The 20,565-nt window shown below is 40.9% G+C and overlaps 1 protein-coding gene across 3 annotated transcripts in view; it reads left to right on the top strand.

Moving 5' to 3' along the window:
• LOC110199813 (uncharacterized) overlaps positions 1 to 12,229 on the top strand; it is a 69,837-nt gene extending 57,608 nt beyond the window's left edge. For all 3 annotated transcript variants that reach the window (XM_078147735.1, XM_078147734.1, XM_020974791.2), the window contains 2 exons: positions 6,657 to 6,755; positions 10,836 to 12,229. In XM_078147735.1, coding sequence (XP_078003861.1) covers positions 6,657 to 6,755; positions 10,836 to 11,539 — 803 coding nt within the window. In that variant the 3' untranslated portion in view covers positions 11,540 to 12,229. The remainder of the gene's footprint in view (positions 1 to 6,656; positions 6,756 to 10,835) is intronic.
• The last annotated feature ends 8,336 nt before the right edge of the window (positions 12,230 to 20,565 follow it).

Here is a 20,565-nt window from a genome sequence, read left to right as displayed (position 1 = left end):
CACCAATTAACACCAAGAAATTGCAGTAGATGAGAAAGGCTGGGATTGCTCTGTGACATGACATTCTGGGAAACATATTCATTGTCCCTTACAAAGAAATACTTAATCTATGTCTTTTTTTCTTTCAAATGCCATCTCACTCATTAAAAAGTGTTTCTTTTTGTAAGGAGGAAAGACAGGCGTGGACTAATAATAGGGATTTGTAAGGCTTCAAGGGACCCAACTAGGCCAGCTGCTACCTCCATTTTTGACTTAATCTAAAAATAAAGGTCTTTGGGCTCTAGAGCACTTTTTTTTTTGTAAAGCCCTCCAGGGACTAGGGCCCTCTGGTTCCCAATTACTAATAGAGATGACCTTAGATTTATTTAATAAGTTTTCATAATTACATCCTATGCTATTTGGCCTCAGGGCATGTGAACATGCATGTACAATGAAAGATTTTAAGTTCAATTTTGAGATGTCTGATGTAAAAAAAAAATCTTTTATAGAGAATAGCATTGTCTCTATGAGAGAAGGAAGAAGAAGGAGTAGAGGCTGTGAAAGTAGGGGTAAGCAGTGGGAATACAGGAGAGAGAAAGGGGTTGCTAACTAGATTGTATCATCTCCCCAGTCTTTAAAAATTAGAATGTCACTATAGCTGGATTTTCATTAGCCAGAATAGCAAGCCTTAATCATGCCAGAAGACAGCAAGTTTACTATAATAATGGGAAAAAAACCCAATCATTTTGAGAGCCTTCTTGCATGAGTTTCTTTTGGTCCAGACCCATTATTTCATTTATGTAGTGAACATCCAGAGAGCAAACTCCTTCCCCCAGTGAAGACTGGCAACTCTTGTTCAAGATTATTAGTGACAGTAAATACAGGCAACTCCCTAAATGTGGCTCTGTAAGAATGTTCAGTGGAAAAGCTAGGTGGCACAATGGATAGATCACAGGGCCTGGAGTAAGACCCAAGTTCAAATCCAACCTCAGATACTTACTAGTTGCAAATGGTTCTTAGATCTAAATATCATATCAGACCTCGTGAACCAGTTCAGCTCTACGCTTACCCTACTCAAGTCCCTTGCCACCTTATCCTGTCATTGGTCTTGCCTGGCCAAGCCCCAGCCTTGGGTTACTCTCCCACCACCTGCTGCCTTCTCTCCTATTTGGGTTCTTCTGAACAAAGCTAAAGACCTACTAGATCCACTACAATTTTTGTTACATAATCTCAAATGGGCCTTCACTATGTCAAGGCAGTCCTTTTACATCTCCCTAATGGATTCACTATCTCATTCACTGCAGCGCTTTTCCAGATCTTTCATCCTTCTTCAAATCTCCCATGGATCCCCCTCCCCCATCCTCTCAGTTGAGAACCTAGCCTCATATTTCACTGAGGCAGCTAGTGTCATGGTATGATTGTGGGCAAGTCACTTAACTTCTGACTACTACATTTTTCTCTACTATAAAATGGGGATATTAATAGCACCTACATCCCAGAGTTGCTGAGAGGATCAAATGAGGTAAAAATCATAAAATGCTTAGCATAGTGCCTGGTACATAATAGGTACTCAGTAAATTTTTTTGTACTTTCTTTCTCCTTCCATGGAAAAAATTGGGGCCATTCACAGAGAGCTCCAGGTTGTCTCCACCCTGTCTCACTCACATCACTCAGATACCTTCCGCCATGTTTTCTTTCTTAACCCGTCTCACATGGACAGATGACTCTTGTCCTTGCCAAGAAGACCCTTCCCTTCTACATCCACACATCATGTCATTCTGTCACAGACTATTACCCTATCATCCCCACCCTCAGGAATCTTCCATTTCTTCCTTTCTCCTTCTGCCTAAAAATGCACCCTTGCCTGATCCACCCATCCCTATGAGTTATCATCCGAAATTTCTCCTCCTGGAGAAAAAAGTCATCTGTAATTAGTGCCTTGACCTCCTTTTCTCTCACTGTCTTAACTCTCTGCAATCTTGCTTCCAACTCCATCATTCACCTGAAACTGTATTTTCCAAAGGTACCAATAATCTCCTAATGACTAAATCTAATGGTCTTTTCTCAATTTCCATCCTTCTTGACATCTCTTCAGCCTTTGACACTGTCACTCAGCCTCTCCCACTGGGTATTCCCTTCTCTCCTGGTTCTCCTGACAGCTCCTTTTATCTCCTTTGCTGGATCTTCATTCAGGACCCACCCATAAGCAGAGGTGCCCTCCAGGCTCCATCCTGGGCCCTCTTCTTTTCTCCCTTTATACTATTTCACTTGGTGGTCACATTAACTCCCATGGATTCAATTAGCATCTCTATGCTAATGATTCTCAAATCTAAATATGCCGCCCTATCCTCTCTCCAATACTCCATTGTCACATCTCCAGGTGCCTATTGGATATCTCAAAATGAGTGTTCATTACACATACTGGATAGATCTCCTGGCCTGGAGTCAGGAAGACCTTAGTTGAAATCCCACCTTTGATACCAGCTGTGTGACACTGGGAAAGTTACTTCACCTCACAGCTTCCTCATCTGTAAAATGGGGATAATAATAATAGCACCTAACTCCCATGGCTGTTGTTAGGATCAAAGGAGCTAATAAAGTGCTTCACACAGTGCCAGGTACATAGTAAGTAGTATATAAATGTTAGCTGTTATTATGATTATTATCTTAAACTCAGCATACCCAAAGTGAACTCATTATTTTCTCCCACTTTCCCCTATTCCTAACTCTTCCCTATTACTGTCAAGGGTACTACCATCCTTCCAGACCCAGGGGCTCACAACTTAGGTGTCATCCTTAACTCTCTCACCCCCATATCCAATCTGTTGATTTTGACATTCCCAACATCTGTCATAAATGCCCCCTTCTTTCCTCTGACACTGCCTCATGCCTGGACTAATGCAGTAGCCTAATGGTTGATCTGCTTGTCTAAAGTCTCTCCCCACTCCACTCACTTACCAAAATGATCTTCCCAAAGTTCAGGTCTGTCTTACTGTGTCACACACTTCCCTGTATATTAGTCAAACTCAAGGGGCTCCCTATTATTTCCATAATCAAATATACAACCCTCTGTTTGGCTTCAAAACCCCCTCAAAACCTGGACCTTTGCTCCTTTTCCAGTTTCCATTTCCTTTACTCCCCTTCGTGTCTTCTCTAATCCAGTGACACTGGTCTCCTGCGTGTTTCTCACCCAAGACACTCCACCTGCCAACTCTGGGCATTCTCAGAGGCCATCCTCATGCCTGGAGGGTTCTTCCTCCTCACTTTCACCCCCTGGCTTCAAGAAGGGGACACTGAAGGTTGGATAGGAATGGCGGATGAGATAAATGGAAGAGCTATGTCTTTTGGGAGGCAAGGCAGGAAGGGAAGTGGAGGCTTTGGCAAGAAAGATGGAGCCCCCCTCCCCATTCAAGGCAGTATGAAAGATTAACAGGGAGATGTTGAGCTCGAGACAAAACTAGATAAAAATGAACAGCACCAAATGGCTTTGATCTTTACATTATAAATAAAAGGCAAGGTCTTCTGAAAATGGGAGTGGATGAGTAGGAGCTGGGGCCTGGAGAATATAGTCATTAGGGTGGGGAAGAGATGAGGATCCTGGGAGCAAATAAGGGAAGAAAGTTCCGCACTCACTTCAGGGCCTTGCTTAGTTAATCTGATACTCTCATTACCAGTCATACTTACAGGGGTGTGCTTGTAAAAGTTTAACAACCAGCCCCGAGTGAAGGGGTAGGGGGTGGTTACACACAACACCTTTTTTTTATTTTTCTTTTTGAGACAATCAGGGTTAAATGACTTGCCATGAGTCATACAACTAATAAATGCCAAGAGCCTGAGGCCAAATTTGAACTCAGGTCTTCTCCAGGACTGGTGCTGTATCTAGGCACTGCCACCTAGCTGCCCCACATAACACATTTCTAAGTTTAATTTGCATCAACATTTTCTGCAGTCACTTTCTTAACTCTTAGAGTGACAATCCACAAAATAATAAATCAAGCCTTGATTTGTGGCATTTGCCAGTTCCAGACATGCAAGTACTCACACTGAAACTTGGCTCTCAGGAGCCTGGCAGAGCTGGCTCCAGCACACCCCTTCTCTGCTTATCACTGTCACGTTTGTTCTTAGAAGGCTGAGAGGTTGGACACATCTTTCTGGTCAGTTTGAGTAGTTTGGTAGTCTTCATGTATTGCTGTGTCAGGGGAAAAAAGCCCAACCCACTACTTGGGAGCTAACTTAAACTACGTTAGAAATAAAGAGGAAAGCTCTTGATCAGATTATTGCCAAGCCTGGCTGAAATCCAAACTTGCAGCCTTGCCAAGAAAAGTGAATTAAGATGCACCTCCCTGCCTTCTGTGACCTCTCAAAGCCAAGTCTTCTGATCTCCTAAGTCAGTGATCAGCTCTTTGCATCAAATATAACTTTTCAAAGGCCCCTTGCCACTGGGGCCACTATGTTTATTCTCACTTCCAGTAGACTGGCAGTGGGTTGGGGCAGGGAAGGATTTATCTGGTTTCCTTTGGTGCTTTTAATAACAGGAAAGATTTTTCTTCCACCTTTCCCCAGTGTCACTCAGTTGCAGGTAAAGAAATTAAACAGCTTGTGGGAGTGCTAATTAGGGCCAATTATTTCTTGATTGACCCCCTTTGCCACGGAAGTGGCAGATAGAATCCATTCTGTCCTCTAGAAGGAGAGTTCCGGCTGCACATCTGCTTTGTAAAGCACATCCCTTCCTCCTGGGAGTTCTCCTGCTTCAGACCTGACTGCAACACTTCTCTCCAGGGCACTCAGTTCCTTTTAAGTAAATGCCCTAATAAAAAAATGTATTGTAGTGAACAGAAATTAGCCAGATGCCTATAAAATCTATCTGCCAACCCATGCAGAAAAACAGCCCCCAATGAGGCATGATCTAGACATGCACTGGGATCAGCTACATAAGAATTACTTTTTTTTATTTTGTAAATCACCTTTCAAAGCAATCCATAGCCATGGGCTTCCTTGTATAAATGAGGATAGGCTGGTTGGAGACAGTATTCTCCCACTTCATAGGTGGGCATAGAAAAGCTTTGGGACATTCCAAGTCTAATGATCAATGACCAAATCAAAAAGGTCTCCACTTACAGCCCATTTTCCTTATTTTCCAGCTGAAAGACAAACATGAAGAACATTGGATTTGGAATCAAGTCCTCTCCCCCGCCCCATTTTCAAGTCCCTCTTCTACCTGTGTGACCTTGGGCAAATCATTATCTATGCCTCAGTTACCTTATCTGTAAAATGAAGGGGTCAGATTCAGTGATCTGAAAGGTCCCTTCCAGCTATAAACACATGCTCTCCTGCCTTTATTAAGCAACCACTGTGTACAGAGCTACTGTGCTAGACTTGGGAAAAGATAAAAAGTTGAACTTAGACCATCTCTGCTTTCATGTGGTCTGTAGGATATAGCACAGGAACAAGACAAATGCATAAGTAGCTATAATATGCAGTATTACCTAAGCTGATTAAAGAAATCGAAGATCAGAACAGTAGAATGGCACCAGATGGCTTTCAATACAAGCCAAAGTTGGTTGAATTTTACTGGCCAGGCAACAGGAAGCTAGTGAAGATTTTTGAGCACAGGAATGACCCAACCTGATTTATGCATAAGGAAATGTGTGAAGAAACTGTGTCTGGTAAGGCTGGATTGGAGACAGCAGAGTCAGAGACAGCTGCTCAAGTACTATTAACATCCTGGGTTGGTGAAAATGAGATCCAAATCAATTAGGATAATTGCGGAGGAGGGAGAGTTGATATGAGAGGGGGCTATGAAGTGGGACCAGAAGGATCTGGTAACTGAATAGGCATGAGAGGTGAGGAAGAAGAATCCAAGAAAGACCCAAGGTTACAAGCTGGGACCCAGTCAGGCCAAGCCATTACAAATGCCAGAAGCTGAAGGACATCTTGGGTCCTTCATTTCCAGTTAGCTCACCACTTCCCTGCCTCCATGACTTGGTCTTTCGGGCCTTGACTGCCAGACTTCGCCTCTTGTTCTCCTCCTGCCTTGGTCTTCACCACCATCTCTAACCCTTTATTTTCACAGCAAAGGACATCACTTGCCTACAGTCAATAGTAGTAAGTAACAGAGTTTGGGCTTCTAGTCCTCATAGTCTGCCTCCTCACCCCAGGCTCTTCCTGTGGTGTTGGAAAAACAAGCTCACTCCCTCACCCCAGGTGATGGCGTCTCCAAATCAGCTCGAGGTAATCTAAATCTCAGATGACCCTGAAAACAATGCAGGTGAAAGTGTTTGTCGAGGCCTCCACTTACCCCCACTGGAGAGCACTCCCTGAGGCTAAAATGAGATAATGTATGGAAGACCTTTCAACGCGTGTGTGTGTGTGTGTGTGTGTGTGTGTGTGTGTGTGTGTGTGTGTGTGTGTGTGTGTGTGTGTGTGTGTGTGTGTGTGTGTGTGTGTGTGTGTGTGTGTGTGTGTGTGTGTGTGTGTGTGGCAATCATATTTTATCGTTTACTACTACAACTACCGCCACACCATGAGTAAGGCGGGGAACCGGCTTGAGACTGAGCTGCTAGAGGCATTAGACACCCAGCATATTGCAGGTGTGATGAATCACCGAATTTGAGAGTTGGAAGGAATCTCAGCTACCAGCTAGTCTGACGCATACCCAAAATGAATTTTCCCTACAGTATACCTAAGAAGTAGTCATCTAGACTCCAGTGGAGGGGAACTCATGGAAGGAAGGAAGGGAGAAAGGGAAGAAGGATTATCTGCCTACTTCGAGCCAGGTGCTGTACAAATATTATCACATTTGATTTTCACAATCACACTGGGAAGTAGGTGCTGTTATTATCATTATTTTGCTGTTGTTTTCCAGCCATTTCCGACTTTATGACACCTTTTGGGGTTTTCTTGGCAGAGATACTGGAGGGGGTTGCCATTTCAGTTAGGGTCACACAGCTCATAAGTGTCTGAGGCCAGATTTGAACTCAGGAAGATGAGTCTTCTTGATGCCAGGCCCAGCACTTTACCCACTGTGTCACCTAACCACCCTATTTTATAGTTGGGAAAACTGGGGCAAACAGAGATTAAATACCTTGCTCATAGTCACACAACCTGTACTTGTCAAATTTGAACTTGGCTCTTCTGACTTCAGGATAGAGTGGATAAATCTGGAATCAGAGAACCTGGATTAGAATTCTCATTGGACCACTTACTGACTAGGTGACCAGGGTGGGGGTGGGGTCCAGATCTCTCTTGTCGGGCTTCAGTCCCCTCATCTATAGAAAATGGAAGGGCTGGACTAAGTAATCCCCATCCATTCACTCAGAGCCTCACCATAACCCAGAGAGGTAGATATTATTACTGCTATTGTTATCTCCGTCATACAGATGAAGAAACTGAGGCTGGGAGAGGTTCAGGACCCCATTCATCATGTTCACATAGCTAAAATGGGGGCAGTTTGTGGATTCCAGTGGAGGCACCCAGGACTTGGAGTCAAGTGACTTGGGTTGGACTCTTAGCACTACCATGTATTATCCACGTGACCTTGAGCAAGTCACTCTCCCTGGGTGTCAGTTTTTCCTCATGTACAAAACAAGGAAGTACAGGAAGCCTTCTCTAACCCCAATTAAGTCAATGTTTTCCCTCTTTTAATTATTTTCTATTTAACCTATATAAAGCATGCTTTGTTTATATGAGTTTACATCTTGTCTCCCCCATTAGATTACAAGCTCTTTGAAGGAAGGGACTGACTTTGGCTTCTCTTTTGTATCCTCAGCACTTAGCATAGAGCCTGCCACATGGTAGGCACTTAATAAATGTTTACTGAATTGAATTGGCTTGCCAACATCCCTTTCATATTTGTGTCTACAATTCTATGATACTTATTTGAACCCAGCAGTTCTTCAGAATATGTGGACCTGTTTCCTCCCTCATTTAGGCTTTTTGAGGGGGGAGTTTCCTTATTTCTAAACCACATTTGTTATAGTGCAGCTAGTTGATATGAAACCAGTAGCAATTTGATGCTTTGGAGAAGATGAATGTCTGGCACCTTTGCATTTAGTTTCTGAGGTGAATTTTGAGTGCTTTCTGGAATGAACATAATAGCCCTTTTAATTTTTAGAGTGTTTTAAGTAACAGGGAAGCAGAGATCCACATGAATTGATTTTTCTTCCATTCCCTGACCTAATGTGGTTTTTTAAAATTAATTTTCACATTGGCCTGATGGTCCTGATTTATTTAATTAAAGGGGGAAAAAAGCACCATTTGCTTAAAACCAAAAGGTAGGAATTTCTTTTCCCCCTTATCTTTTATCAGTTTAGCTTTCCTTATTCACCTAACCCCAAGCCCAGGATGCTATTCCAGCCCAGCACACTCTGTATGCACTACTTTTCACCTTAATTGGGCCTAGAACTCTCCAAGGCACCTACTAATGATTTGTCAGAAGGGCCTGGGATGCATGTTGAGTAGGCGTGTGGAGCGGCAGCTGACCTTGTGCGCTGGCTGGGCATTTACCAGTCTTCTCCTGAAGGTGAAATAACAGACTTCTGGAAAGCCTGACTGCAGTGCTCCAAGGTTTGTTTTGTCAGTCAACAGCAGTTAAGAAGCAGTTATTAAGGACTCGTTAGGTGCCTCTAAGTGCTGGAGATACAAAGAAAGGCAATTACTCAAAACAACAAAGCAGGCATTAGAATGATGTCAGTCACTCTGAGGCATGAGAAATCTCAAAAGCTGAATTTTGGTCTTTTTTTTTCTTTTCCTTTTTATGATTCCCCATATCCTTAATTATAACTCATTTCTAAAATGTGTTAAAAGTTTACAAGGCACCTGACAGACAGGATCTCATTTGTATCTCACAATAACCCTATGGGGTAGGTGCTTCAACTGTTATCCCCATTTTAAGGGTGAGAAGGCTGAGGCTCAGAGTAATGAAGGTACTTGCCCATATTCACATGCCTAGGAAGTATCAGCAGCACTGAGACAATGAGAGGTTAAATGACTTGCCCAGGGTCACATAGCTAATGGGTGCCCCCCTCTCTTCTCTCTCTTTCTGTCATATGTATATACACCCACCCATATATACATGCAAATACATACATATATAAGAATTCAGTTCAATCTAGTTCTCTGACACTCCACTGGAGACTTTCTTCCAAAGTGACATTGATCATTGTTCACTTTGATTTGTAATGAATTAGGCGGGGAGTTATTTTCGAATGAGCTCTAGATTTGGAGTCAGAATCCTACATCTGCTATTTTCTGTCCATTTGACTTTGCATTAGTTACTTTCCCTCTAGACCTCAGTTTCCTGATCTGTAAAATGGGAGGAGGGGTGGACTAAATGTTCTTTGAAGTCCCTTCCAAACGTAAAGCTTCTTCTGAGGATGACGAGGGACATATCCTAGAACAGCAGTTCTTAACCTAGGGTCAGTGAACTTGGTTTTTTAATATTTTGATAACTATTTTAATATAAATGGTTTCCTTTATAATCCTATATTTTATGCTTAGAAAGATAAAGCATTAAGTACTTGCTAATCAATTAGTCAGTAAAGATGTATTAGGTATCTCCTATGTGCCCAGTACTGTGCTAACTGCTGGGAGTACAAAAACAGGGAAAAGACAATCCCTGCCCTCAGGGAGCTTACAATCTAATGGGGGAGATAACAAGCAAACAAATATTTATAAAGAAGTTATAGTGGCTCAGTGGATAGAGCTCCAGCCTTGGAGGACAGGAGTTCAAATCCAGTCTCAGACACGTGACACTTACTAGCTGTGTGACCCTGGGCAAGTCACTTAACCCTGATTCCCTCACCAAAAAAAAATTTTTTAAAAAGCAAAAAAAAAAAAAAGAAGTTATAGACAGGATAAATAGGAAGTAATTAACAAAGGAAAGACACTGGAATAAGAAGGGTCAGGGAGGGCTTCCTGTAGAAGGTGGGATTTTTGTTGGGATTTAAAGGAAATGAGGGAAGTCAATATTATATACTAGGCACTGTGTGAGGTGCTGGGAATACAAATACAAGCCCAAAGGCTTCTTCTCTGTCTCTTTTGCTAGATCCTCATCCTTCTCTTCTCCCTCTATGCTATACTGAACTTGGTAATCTTATCAGCTCCCATCTCCTCTATACTGATGATTCTCAAATCTACCTTTCCTGCCCCCCAAACTCTCTGACCTCCAGTCTCACATCTCAAACTAGATGTCTAGTAGACCTCTGAAACTCAACATGTCCAAAACCAAGTACCTGGTACTTTGCAGAGTTGTAACCAGGCCTATGTAACGCTAAGGCTTTCTGTCCACTATATTCAGCTCACTCTGCTGCCACGTAGAAGGGAGACTCAAAAACTTTCCAAACGACTGAGGATTGGTTTTGTTTGTTTTCTTTTGATTTACAATTGTAGCAGAATGTAAGCTGCTTGAGAGTAAGGACTGTTTTTTTTGTTGTTGTTGTTTTATCCCAGACCCTAGCCCCAGAACTGTAAGTAGGGACTTGGGAGTAATGCTATGGGCTAAATCAGAAGAAATCACTCACCCCTGGGGTACTGTCACTTATGGTGGGGGGAATATGTCCTCTCAATTTTCTGCCTGTGTGTCAATCTCCAGGCCCCTTACCCTAGATAACAGCTCTTCTAGGCACACCATAAGGCCTAAATGTTTATTGAATTGGGTTAACTTAGGATAGTAACATGTGCACCCCTGTCTGCAGGGCTTCGGGTGGCTTTCTTCTTCAGAAACCATTACGATGGGTAAGACCAGATTCCCATCAACTGTTAAGTCATGAGGCTGGTCTAGGTTAGGCCTAGAATCATAAAGTTATTTGGATTGCTAATCTACGTCCTTGCTTCCTTTTCTTCATGTGAACCCACAGTAGATGAAGGGAATGTCAGCAGTGGAGTAGATGGAGGTCAAGGCCTCAACGATAGCTCAGAGGGAAACTCTCAGAGTTGGGAGGAGAAGCAAGAACAACTCAAGACCCTGGAGGGAGAATTCGCCATCACTATGTGGGCCACAGATGAAGAAAACAAGATGATCTCTGATTCCATGATAGAAAACCAGGGGCTCCTGGAAGAAGCTCTAGCTTTGGAGGAGCCTGAGAATCTGACCAAAAAGCAGCTCCCTCCTGAAGAAATGACTCTGATCAATCTCTCCGATCCCAAGCAACTGGCTGAATTTATCCATCAAAATAAATCACCTCATGAAGCTGAGAAAAAGCTGCCTTGCCCTCATGAAGAATGTCCCAAGCTGTTCAGAGATAACTCCGCCCTGCGGAAACATCTGCATACCCATGGTCCCAAGGGTCACATCTGTGCAGAATGTGGAAAGGCTTTCGTCGAGAGTTCCAAACTAAAGCGACATAAATTAGTCCATACTGGAGAGAAGCCCTTTCAGTGCAAGTACAAAGGTTGCGGGAAGCGCTTCTCCCTCGACTTCAACTTGCGCACGCACATGCGTATCCACACTGGCGATCGCCCCTACGTGTGCCCCTTTGATGGCTGCACCAAGATGTTTGCCCAGTCAACTAACCTGAAATCTCATATCCTGACCCATGGGAAGACAAAATGCATCAAGTAAAAAGAAAGAGGAAGGAGGTGCTTACATTCATACGAATATGATTGCAAATAAACACAGGTTCCCTTTGTTGTAACATTTATAGAAAATAATTTTTCTAAATCAAATCCCATCCACATGGTTCTGTGGGTTCACCTTATCCAAGAGAAATCACTCTTTCCCTCTGATTTCTACTTTCTCCTCCTCCTCAAAAATTCTCTCTTTTCTTTCTACTACTTTTGCAGTACTTCAGGCTCGCTCTTCCTTTCACCTTCCACCTCCCCACCTCGCACCCGACATGTAATCAGTTGTCAAGTTTGGTGGTCCTACCCCTCCAACCCCTTATATGGGCCCCTTGCTCTCTACGCATAAGGATACCACCCTAGCTTCTGACTTGATCTTCTCTCTGTTGGACGTTGCAACTGTGTCTCAATGGAGTTCCTTCCTTTCAACCCAGACTTTCCCCTCTGCCTGAAATGTCCTCCCCTCCTTAACCTCAACCTATCAGATTGCCTTCCTGATCTCCCCAGTTTTAACTCTCCCAAACCCAGAAGATATTAGTGTTTGCTGTTTGTTCCAAGTTATCTTGTGTTATAACTTCTGTCTTTACATGTTATTTCCCCTATGAATTGTGAGACCCTTGAGGGAAGGGGTTGTTTCTGAAATCTGCCTCTGTATGTAAAGACTTATACATGATGACAAATACTTAATAAATGTTGGTTTACCTAAATGGATTTGAAATTCAAAGAGTCACGAAGTCTCCTTTCTTTATTTTGTCACTGTCTGAAGAATATGGCTTCCTCTGGCTTTGAGTCTTTCTTACATTCAGAAGCTCCTGTTTCTGATCCTTCGGGCGGTTCCCTAAATTCCACGAGTAGCTGGTCCCCTTGTCCCTTCTCTTTCCTGTTCCCTCCCCTTGGAAGATAAGCACAGGAACATGGGGACAGCTTAGCTTCCCCACCATAGCTTCCCTTGATGAATGAACTTCCCCTTGAAAAAGGTCAAACCTATTTTTTTTTCTTTTAAATAAATGCACACAAGGGAGGCAGCATGGTATGATGGAATGGGCTCTGGCTCTGGGATCAGAAGTACTGGGTTCAAGTATGATCTCTGAGGCTTACTGCCCATGTGACCCCTGAGCAAGTCATTGAATCTCCTTAGGCCTCAGTTTCCTCCTCTGTAAAATGAGGGGATTGGATAAGACGGCCTCAGAGGTCCCTTCCAGCTCTAGATTTATGATCCAAGGAAGGACATTTGAAATAGGCAGATAGCAATTTCCCTGCAGTGTTAAATGAATATCTGCTCAGATTGAAGAAGGAATGAAATCCCCCAAGAAGCACTCTTAGATTTTCCTTTCTACCTGTATATATAGCAAAACATACATGTCTGCCTCAGACAGACAGTTAGACCCTATTGGATTAGTGGCATAAGGAAGAAAGGGAAGAGTCATGTATTAAGTGCCAATGTGCCAGGCACTGTGCTAAGCGCTTTACAAATGTCTCATTTGAAGAGTGATAAAAGGGGAGGATAGATAAGAAGGGCAATGTTGATGCAAATTTCATATGGCAAAACCAGAATGCAGGTCTAGCAAGCCAGCTTTTCCAGAACTGTTGGGTTATGTCTTCAGGCATGTCTATATGATGCCAAAACATCTGGAGGAAAAGTGACAGTTTTGGTCACTACCCCAGCCACAATGCCAGAAGCTGCTGGAAAATGGTTTTATGTAAACATGCCCTCCCAGTTTCATTGGGTGCTTATGTCAAAGAGGCAACAGGATAGTAAAGCATATGGAATGCTACCATAGTAGGTATTGCATTCAGAGATAAGGGCTTGGGATTAGAAGAAGTGAAAGGTACTGCCTATCCATATACTGGTGAATTAAATGCAACCCAAACCATCCATTACCTCGAAATCATTTTCACCCATTGAGAGAGCCACAAATGGTACTCAGCATTTGGGAAGGGGCCAAAGGCACAGGTGGAAGGTTTGCCTTGGAAAGGAAAGAGATATAGATATAGATAGATATATTTATATTTCTATATATATAATTTTGATATAGAAAAAGAGAGGATGGAAGAAGATTATAGAATCAAATTTTTGTAGAACTTTAGCACAGGAAGGGATTTAAAAGATGATCCAATGTGTTTTCCCCACCCCCCTCAACGTACTGATGAGGAAGGTGAGGCTTAGAGATGTCATGTGACTTGGAACGGTGAAGACGGACAGTAACAGAAAGGAGGATGTGATAACAAAATATTTCTGAATAGGAACAAATGGAACTTGTTAAGTAAGAAACTAAGTCAGTAAGATAGGAGACCAAGCAAAATAGAATACTAAGGAGTTTGGCAAGCATGGCAAAGATTCAGAAAAGCTGCTGTGGATAGCATGATAAGAAAGCAGTAAAATAAACAGAAGGTTTATCAGGTTGGAGTGAAAACTGGAGTTGACCTCTAGGGACCCTGGAATTATAGCATAATGAGATTTTTTCCTCAGCCCTAAATTTTACTGTACTGAAAACTGCCCCAAGTGTTTTGCTCCTTTTGTCTGAGCAACAGACTGCTAACTCCAAGATGTAGGAAAAAATAGACAAAGAGTAAATCTAAATTAAAGACCAAAGACTTTCTATTTATAAATAAATTTATACTGAACCAATTAGCCTAGAATCTTAAAGTTTTGAAGAGACCTTAGATATCATCTCAGTTCAAACCCTTGTTTAGTGCATGCATGAACACCTTTGACTGTGAGCTAATGGGAAATCAGGATTTGGGTTACTACTGCTGGTGTGGATCAGTTTTCATAGGGGTTGGTCCATCCACGATGAATTAGTCCAGCTGAGCATAACCACAATCTACCCTAACTCATCTGGCAATGTGCATCCCACCTGCAGTCACAAAGTTGTGGCAGACCATACAACATTCTCCTATCCTGCCTGCTGGACATGATGTGGGAGTTTCGGGATATATGGTAAGAGCTAGAGTGTGAAAACAGGACCTAAGACTCTACAGACAATACAAACTACCTTTAATGTAAACAGCAAAAGAGCCTAACTATCCCATGGGAAAATTTGCATGTGACCCCGGGCCATCCCTGGCACTATGCCTTTTTGGTTCTGTTTCTATATAATATCTAACCTGGCCTAAGGGTGGTGCAGAGATCTACCACTGTACTGCTGCCAAGAATGGGTCTTGTGAGTAAACTCTCCCAATTAATCCAATCAGCCCCAATAAATCTACACATATATAGCCATGCTGACTTGGTCTGCTTTTTCCTTTGGTATCTCAGTACCTTCCCATTACCTTAAGACTGTTCCTTTGGACAGTTTGTGTTCTTACAATTGACATAGTCAGCAGGATAACAAGGAAATAGGCTTGGGGAGACAGGCCTTCCTTGGGGGCAATCCTTAGCTGCTCACCCATATACCTGGAGGAAGGCACATATGCATTCTAGATGCCTGCCCTGGGCTCAGGAGACAGGCTTCCATGGAGGGGTGGGGGGAGAATCCTCAAGGTGGTCACCCACACCCTAGGAGGAAGGGTGGCCCATCAGCCAGGGGTAATCCTGGGTGTGGCCAGCTGCATGAGTTCAGGGATGCCTGGATGGAAAATTCCACTTGATGGAAAATTTATAGCCTTCTAGGCAAACATGAGACTTCCAGTGCTGTTAAGAGTGATTTTGAAATGGCAACTGTACTTCTTGTTATAGGACACAGAACAGAATGAGCTCAAGTTAAAAGACAGAAGTGACTAGGAATGTTTATTGGGAAGACAAAGGATGGAATGGGGGAAAATAAAACGGAGAGTTTCTCTCTCTCTCTCTCTCTCTCTCTCTCTCTCTCTCTCTCTCTCTCTCTCTCTCTCTCTCTCTCTCTCTCTCTCTCTCTCTCTCTTTCACTTCCTCCCTCCCTCCCTCACCCCTCCCATCCAGACATGTCAGAGGGCAGAGAGGAGAGAGACAGAGAAAGGAAAAACTCAAAAAGGAATGGGACATGATTGGTAAAGGAAGTATTGGAATCAGGGTATGCAGGAAACAAGACAAGTAAAGTTCTGAAGGGTAATAATTCCTTAGGTTGTGTGTATTTGTGTGTATGTAAGATAATATGGCCTCTGGAGACATCTAGTAAGGACCAAACAGAATAGCAACATGCTTATGAGTTGTGCTTATTATCAGACAAGGAGTAAATATTCAAAAGGCTAGTGAATGAAAGTGTCATCAGTAAAGGAATATTTGGGCCACCCTCTCACAGCTGTCTGTGTGCCTGTGTTTGTGTGTCTCTCACAGTCTGTGTGTCTTGTAATTGTGTGCAGAGAGGTTAGAAGAAAACTTTGCCAGAAAATCTATCATCATGTGTCTTGTTAACTAACCTTTTTTCTGAAAAAAAGAATGTAAACCACTCTGAGGTCATTAAGCTTTCAAAAAAGGTTCTTCCTTTACCTCTACATTCCTGAACTATGGTCAGGTTTGGGGAGTATGGATGAAGGAAAGACAAGAAAGGAATATTTTCCCTCAGACCATATAATGTTTTTATATCGTAAACTAATTAGAAACTGAGTTTGGGACTAAAATAAAAATTCTCTACTGTGAATCCCTAAATTGTGGTTTGAATGCTTTCATAAATATTGAAATATTCTAGCAAGTTTTGGGTTAACATTCTTTAGAATTTGTTTTATGAGAATTAAGAGCATTCCCCCCCCAACCCCCATCCCCAATGACAGGTTTATTATTTTGCAACTAGAGAAAGTCATCTCACTGATTATAAAGAGGCAGGTTTTGGGGGTGGTGTCAGTGAAGTTTCAGAGTGAAGAGAGAGAAAAAAATTTAGAACTGGTACTCAGAAACTGACACTTAAGAATTTAACTCTTTCCTGGTTCACAAAAAAAGAGAAAAGGTTTGTATACATCAAGAAACAAACAAAAAGTAATTGATTTTGATTGCATTATTTAGTTAGATATGTAGGGAGTCTTCCAAAGTAAAGTACTAATCAATTTAAAATTTAAAAAAGTATTTCATTCTTTCAGAATGCTATGGAATAACTGGACAAAAGTATAAAAAGTGTGTGAAACAAAGATATGAATCTATTAATTTGTGAAGTTAAAGTCAGAAACCTCCTTTGTTTTTGTTTTAAGAAACACAATTTCATTGCAACCAGTCATCTTAGTGGAGAATAATGTTTGTGTAATATCTATTCTACTTGAATATGGTTAACAACTGAATATGTTTCATTACTCAGTTGATGTACACTGTGCTCTGTATACAATTGGGAAATAACTACTTAGTTTATTTACTCTTCCCAACTCAAGTCTTTTGTTATAATTGGAATAAAGTTAGCATTTTCAGGTAAATTCATTTGCATAACCATTGAACCTAGGGGTGGAAAGCCTCTACCTGCAAAGAGTGTTGTTACCTATATTTTCATATATAGAATTGGATCCTAACTGGTCCTTAGCCTTAGAAATATGGCGACAATTTGCAAGGCCGTGGAAAATGAAGATATGGACCAAGGAGTATTTCAAAATTTAGTATCTTGGATAATATACTGGGTCTAGAGTCTAAGTAGCAGGGTCTAAGTATTAGTTCTATCACCTGATTTCTTGAGTGATATTGGGCAAGTCACCTTACCATCTCTGACTCAGTTTTCTCATCTAAAAATTGAGGACTGGATGTCTACAATCCCTTCCCAGTTCTGTTATAATAAAAATTCTACTCAATAGAATGGGATGGCACTACTTTATCACAAGGGCAATAGAATGTATTCTGGGTCTTAATAGAAGGAAGGCACTGACAGTGGAAAGAAATTTCTCTCCAGACATAGCTCTTTCAAACTGAGTATATGTCATTCCAATTTCATGAAATTCCAAGTTATATCAACTCGACAACCTCATGATCACACCAGAAATAATCCCCTAAAATGGACAACTATTTTATACAATTAAACAGCACTGAAGTCAGGGACTAGATGACGACGACATCATCATCATCATCACCATCAGATTATGTACAAATGAAAGAAATACTACTTCCATTTAGTATTTAAAAAAGAAAATTACAAGTTTTGGGTTGTTACAATATTACATATTATTATTGTTGTTATAATATTACATATGAAGTTTTTTTTCCCAAACTTATGATTTCATTAAAGTGGGCAGCTCCAGATGAGGTAATCTCTGAACCCCAAATCATCACCTGCTCTGCAATTCTGCAATTCAGTCTTACATAATTGCCTGGGACACTGAGGGGTTAACTGGCCTAGGGTTTGACCTTAGGTCTTCCTTTCTAAGGCTGTCTCTCAAGCTTTGACATGGGAGGTAGTGTCTCCTGGCTGTGAAAAATACTAGCCAGACCATAATAACATCCGTACTACATGGAAGTTTCCCTTCTAGTTCTCCATATTTTGAGAATAATACTTACTGTCAAAAAAGAAAATTAAGTAAAAAAGAAAAATGCAAACCTTAGCAAAAGAAATCAAACTATCTAGGAGACTGGTTCAGCATAAAGAAGATTATAAACATAATAAACCATGTTAATAATGTAAATAATAAAAACCATATGATTATGTCGATAAGTACGAAAAAAGCTTTTGACACACTCCACCACCTGCCTTTCATTAAAAAACTCTAGAAATCATAGGAATAAATGAATCTTTTCTTAATATAGTAAATGATATCTATCTAAATCTAGGAACAAATGTGTGTAAAAGAGAAAAATGAGAGGCCTTTCCAACACAACTATTTAGAAATGATAGCTATATCAATAAGACAAGAAAAAGAAACTGAGATAATAAACATAAAGAGGAAACAAAATTATTACTTTTTGCAGATGATGTTTAATTGTGTAATTGCAGAACCTCAGAGAGGCAACTGAAAATTAATTTAAATAATTAATAACCAGTGAAGCTGTAGGATACAAAATAAATCCACATACATCATCAGTATTCCTATATGCATACATATCTGTGTATGTGTGTGTGTGTGTGTATAAATATAGATATATAGGTACATATAGGGGCAACTAGGTGACAGCAGATAGAGTTGTGTCTGACACACATAAGAGTTGTGTCTGACACACTTACTAATGGTGTGACCCTGGGCAAGTCACTTAACCAGCATCTGCCTCGTTTTCCTCATCTTTAAAATGAAGATAATAAGAGCACCTACCTCCCAGGGCTGTTGTGAGGGTCAAATGAGATCATTGTAAAGCACTTAGCACAGTGCCTGGCACTTAGTAAACATTATGTAAATGTCAGTTATTATTATTATATACCCAACAAAGCCCAGCAAGAAAAGGTATAAAGAGAAATTCTACTGAAGAATAACTAAAAAACCATCAAATATTTGGAAGTATCTATCAAAATTCATGCAGGGACTATATGAATCTAACTATGAGCCACTCTTTGCATAAATAAAACCAGACCTAAATAACTGGAAGAAACATTAACTGCTCATGAATGGGTTAAGTTGATACAATCAAAATGACTGTACTACCTAAGATTAATATACTGTGCCAATCAAATTCCAAAAGGGAAATTTTTTTAGACTAGAAAAAATAATGAAATTCATATAAAAAAACCAAAATGTCAAAAATCTCAAGTGTAATAAGGAAAAAAAGTAGAAAGGAAAGTGGTCTATCAACAGCAGATCTCTAACTATATGATGAATCAATAATAATCAATTAAACAATTTGGTATTGATTTTTAGAAATATTAATCAATGGCATAGATTAGGTGTGGGCAGTTAAGATGGTGTAGTGGATAGAATGCTGGACCTAGAGTCAGGAAGACCTGAGTTCAAATTTGGCTTCAGACACTAGCTATGTGACCCTGGCAAAGTCACTTCACCCTGTTTGCCTCAGTTTCCTCCAATGAGCTGAAGAAGGAGATGGCAAGCCACTATAGTATTTCTGCCAAGAAAACCCCAAATGGGGTCACAAAGAGTCAGACATAACTGAAACAACTGAACAACAACAGATTAGGTGTAAAACATACAGGAACAAGTAAACATAGTAGCATAGTGTTTGATAAATCCAAAGGCCAAAGTAACTGGGGGAAAGACTCACCATATGACAAAACTACTGGAAAAACTGGACAGCCATCTGGCAGAACTTAGGTTTAGATTAATACCTCACACAGTACATCTAAGTAAGCTTCAAGTAGATACATGACTTAGATATAAAAGGTGCTATCAAAAACAAGTACAAGGAAGAAGGAAGAAATGACCTTTGGGATCTCTGGAAAGGGGAAAAGTTCATGACCAAACAAGGGATAGAGAGGTTCACTCATGCACAGAAAATAAATAATCTTGATTATATATAATGTTTGAAGTTTTGCAGAAACAAATCTGATGTAGTTAAAATTTAAAAAGAAACGGGTAACTAGGGGGAACATCTCTGATAAAGTCTTCATATTCAAGACAGATAAGGAACTGATTCAAACTTATAAGACTGACTTATAATGACTTATAAGAGTCATTTCCCAAGATAAATGGTCAAAGGATACTAAAAGGGAGTTTTCAGGTAAGGAAATCCAAGCTATCAATAAATATATGAAAAATGTTCCAAATCACTAAAGAGAAATGCCAATTCAAACAACCCTGAGGTTCTACCTCACACCCATCAGACTGGCAGAGTTGATAAAAGAAGAAAAATGACAAACGCTAGAGGGACTGTGGGAAAACAGACACATAGATATATTTTTGGTGGAGCTGTCAATTGGTCCGACCATTCTGCCAAGCAGTTTGGAACTACAGTATGTCCCCAAAGTTACTAAGCTATGCATTCCTTTTGACCCAGCTATACTACTACTAGGTTTATACCCCCAAAAAAAATCAAAGAAAGAGGAAAAGAAGCCATATGTACCAAATAGTTATAGTAACCCTTTATGTGGTGGCTAACAATTGTTATTAATTAATTGTTATCAGTTAAACACTAAGGATGTGTCTTCTACTTGGGGAATGGCTAAACAAATTTCAGAATATGAATATGACAGAATAATGAGATGAAATGTACAGTCATGAAGACACTCAGAAGAGCTCTATGAACTGGTGCAGAATCAAGTGAGA

Source organism: Phascolarctos cinereus, unplaced genomic scaffold (genome assembly GCF_003287225.1).
Source record: "Phascolarctos cinereus isolate Bilbo 61053 unplaced genomic scaffold, phaCin_HiC Scaffold_8;HRSCAF=390, whole genome shotgun sequence".
NCBI classification, from domain to species: domain Eukaryota; kingdom Metazoa; phylum Chordata; class Mammalia; order Diprotodontia; family Phascolarctidae; genus Phascolarctos; species Phascolarctos cinereus.
This window is presented reverse-complemented; position numbering and strand designations above follow the sequence as displayed.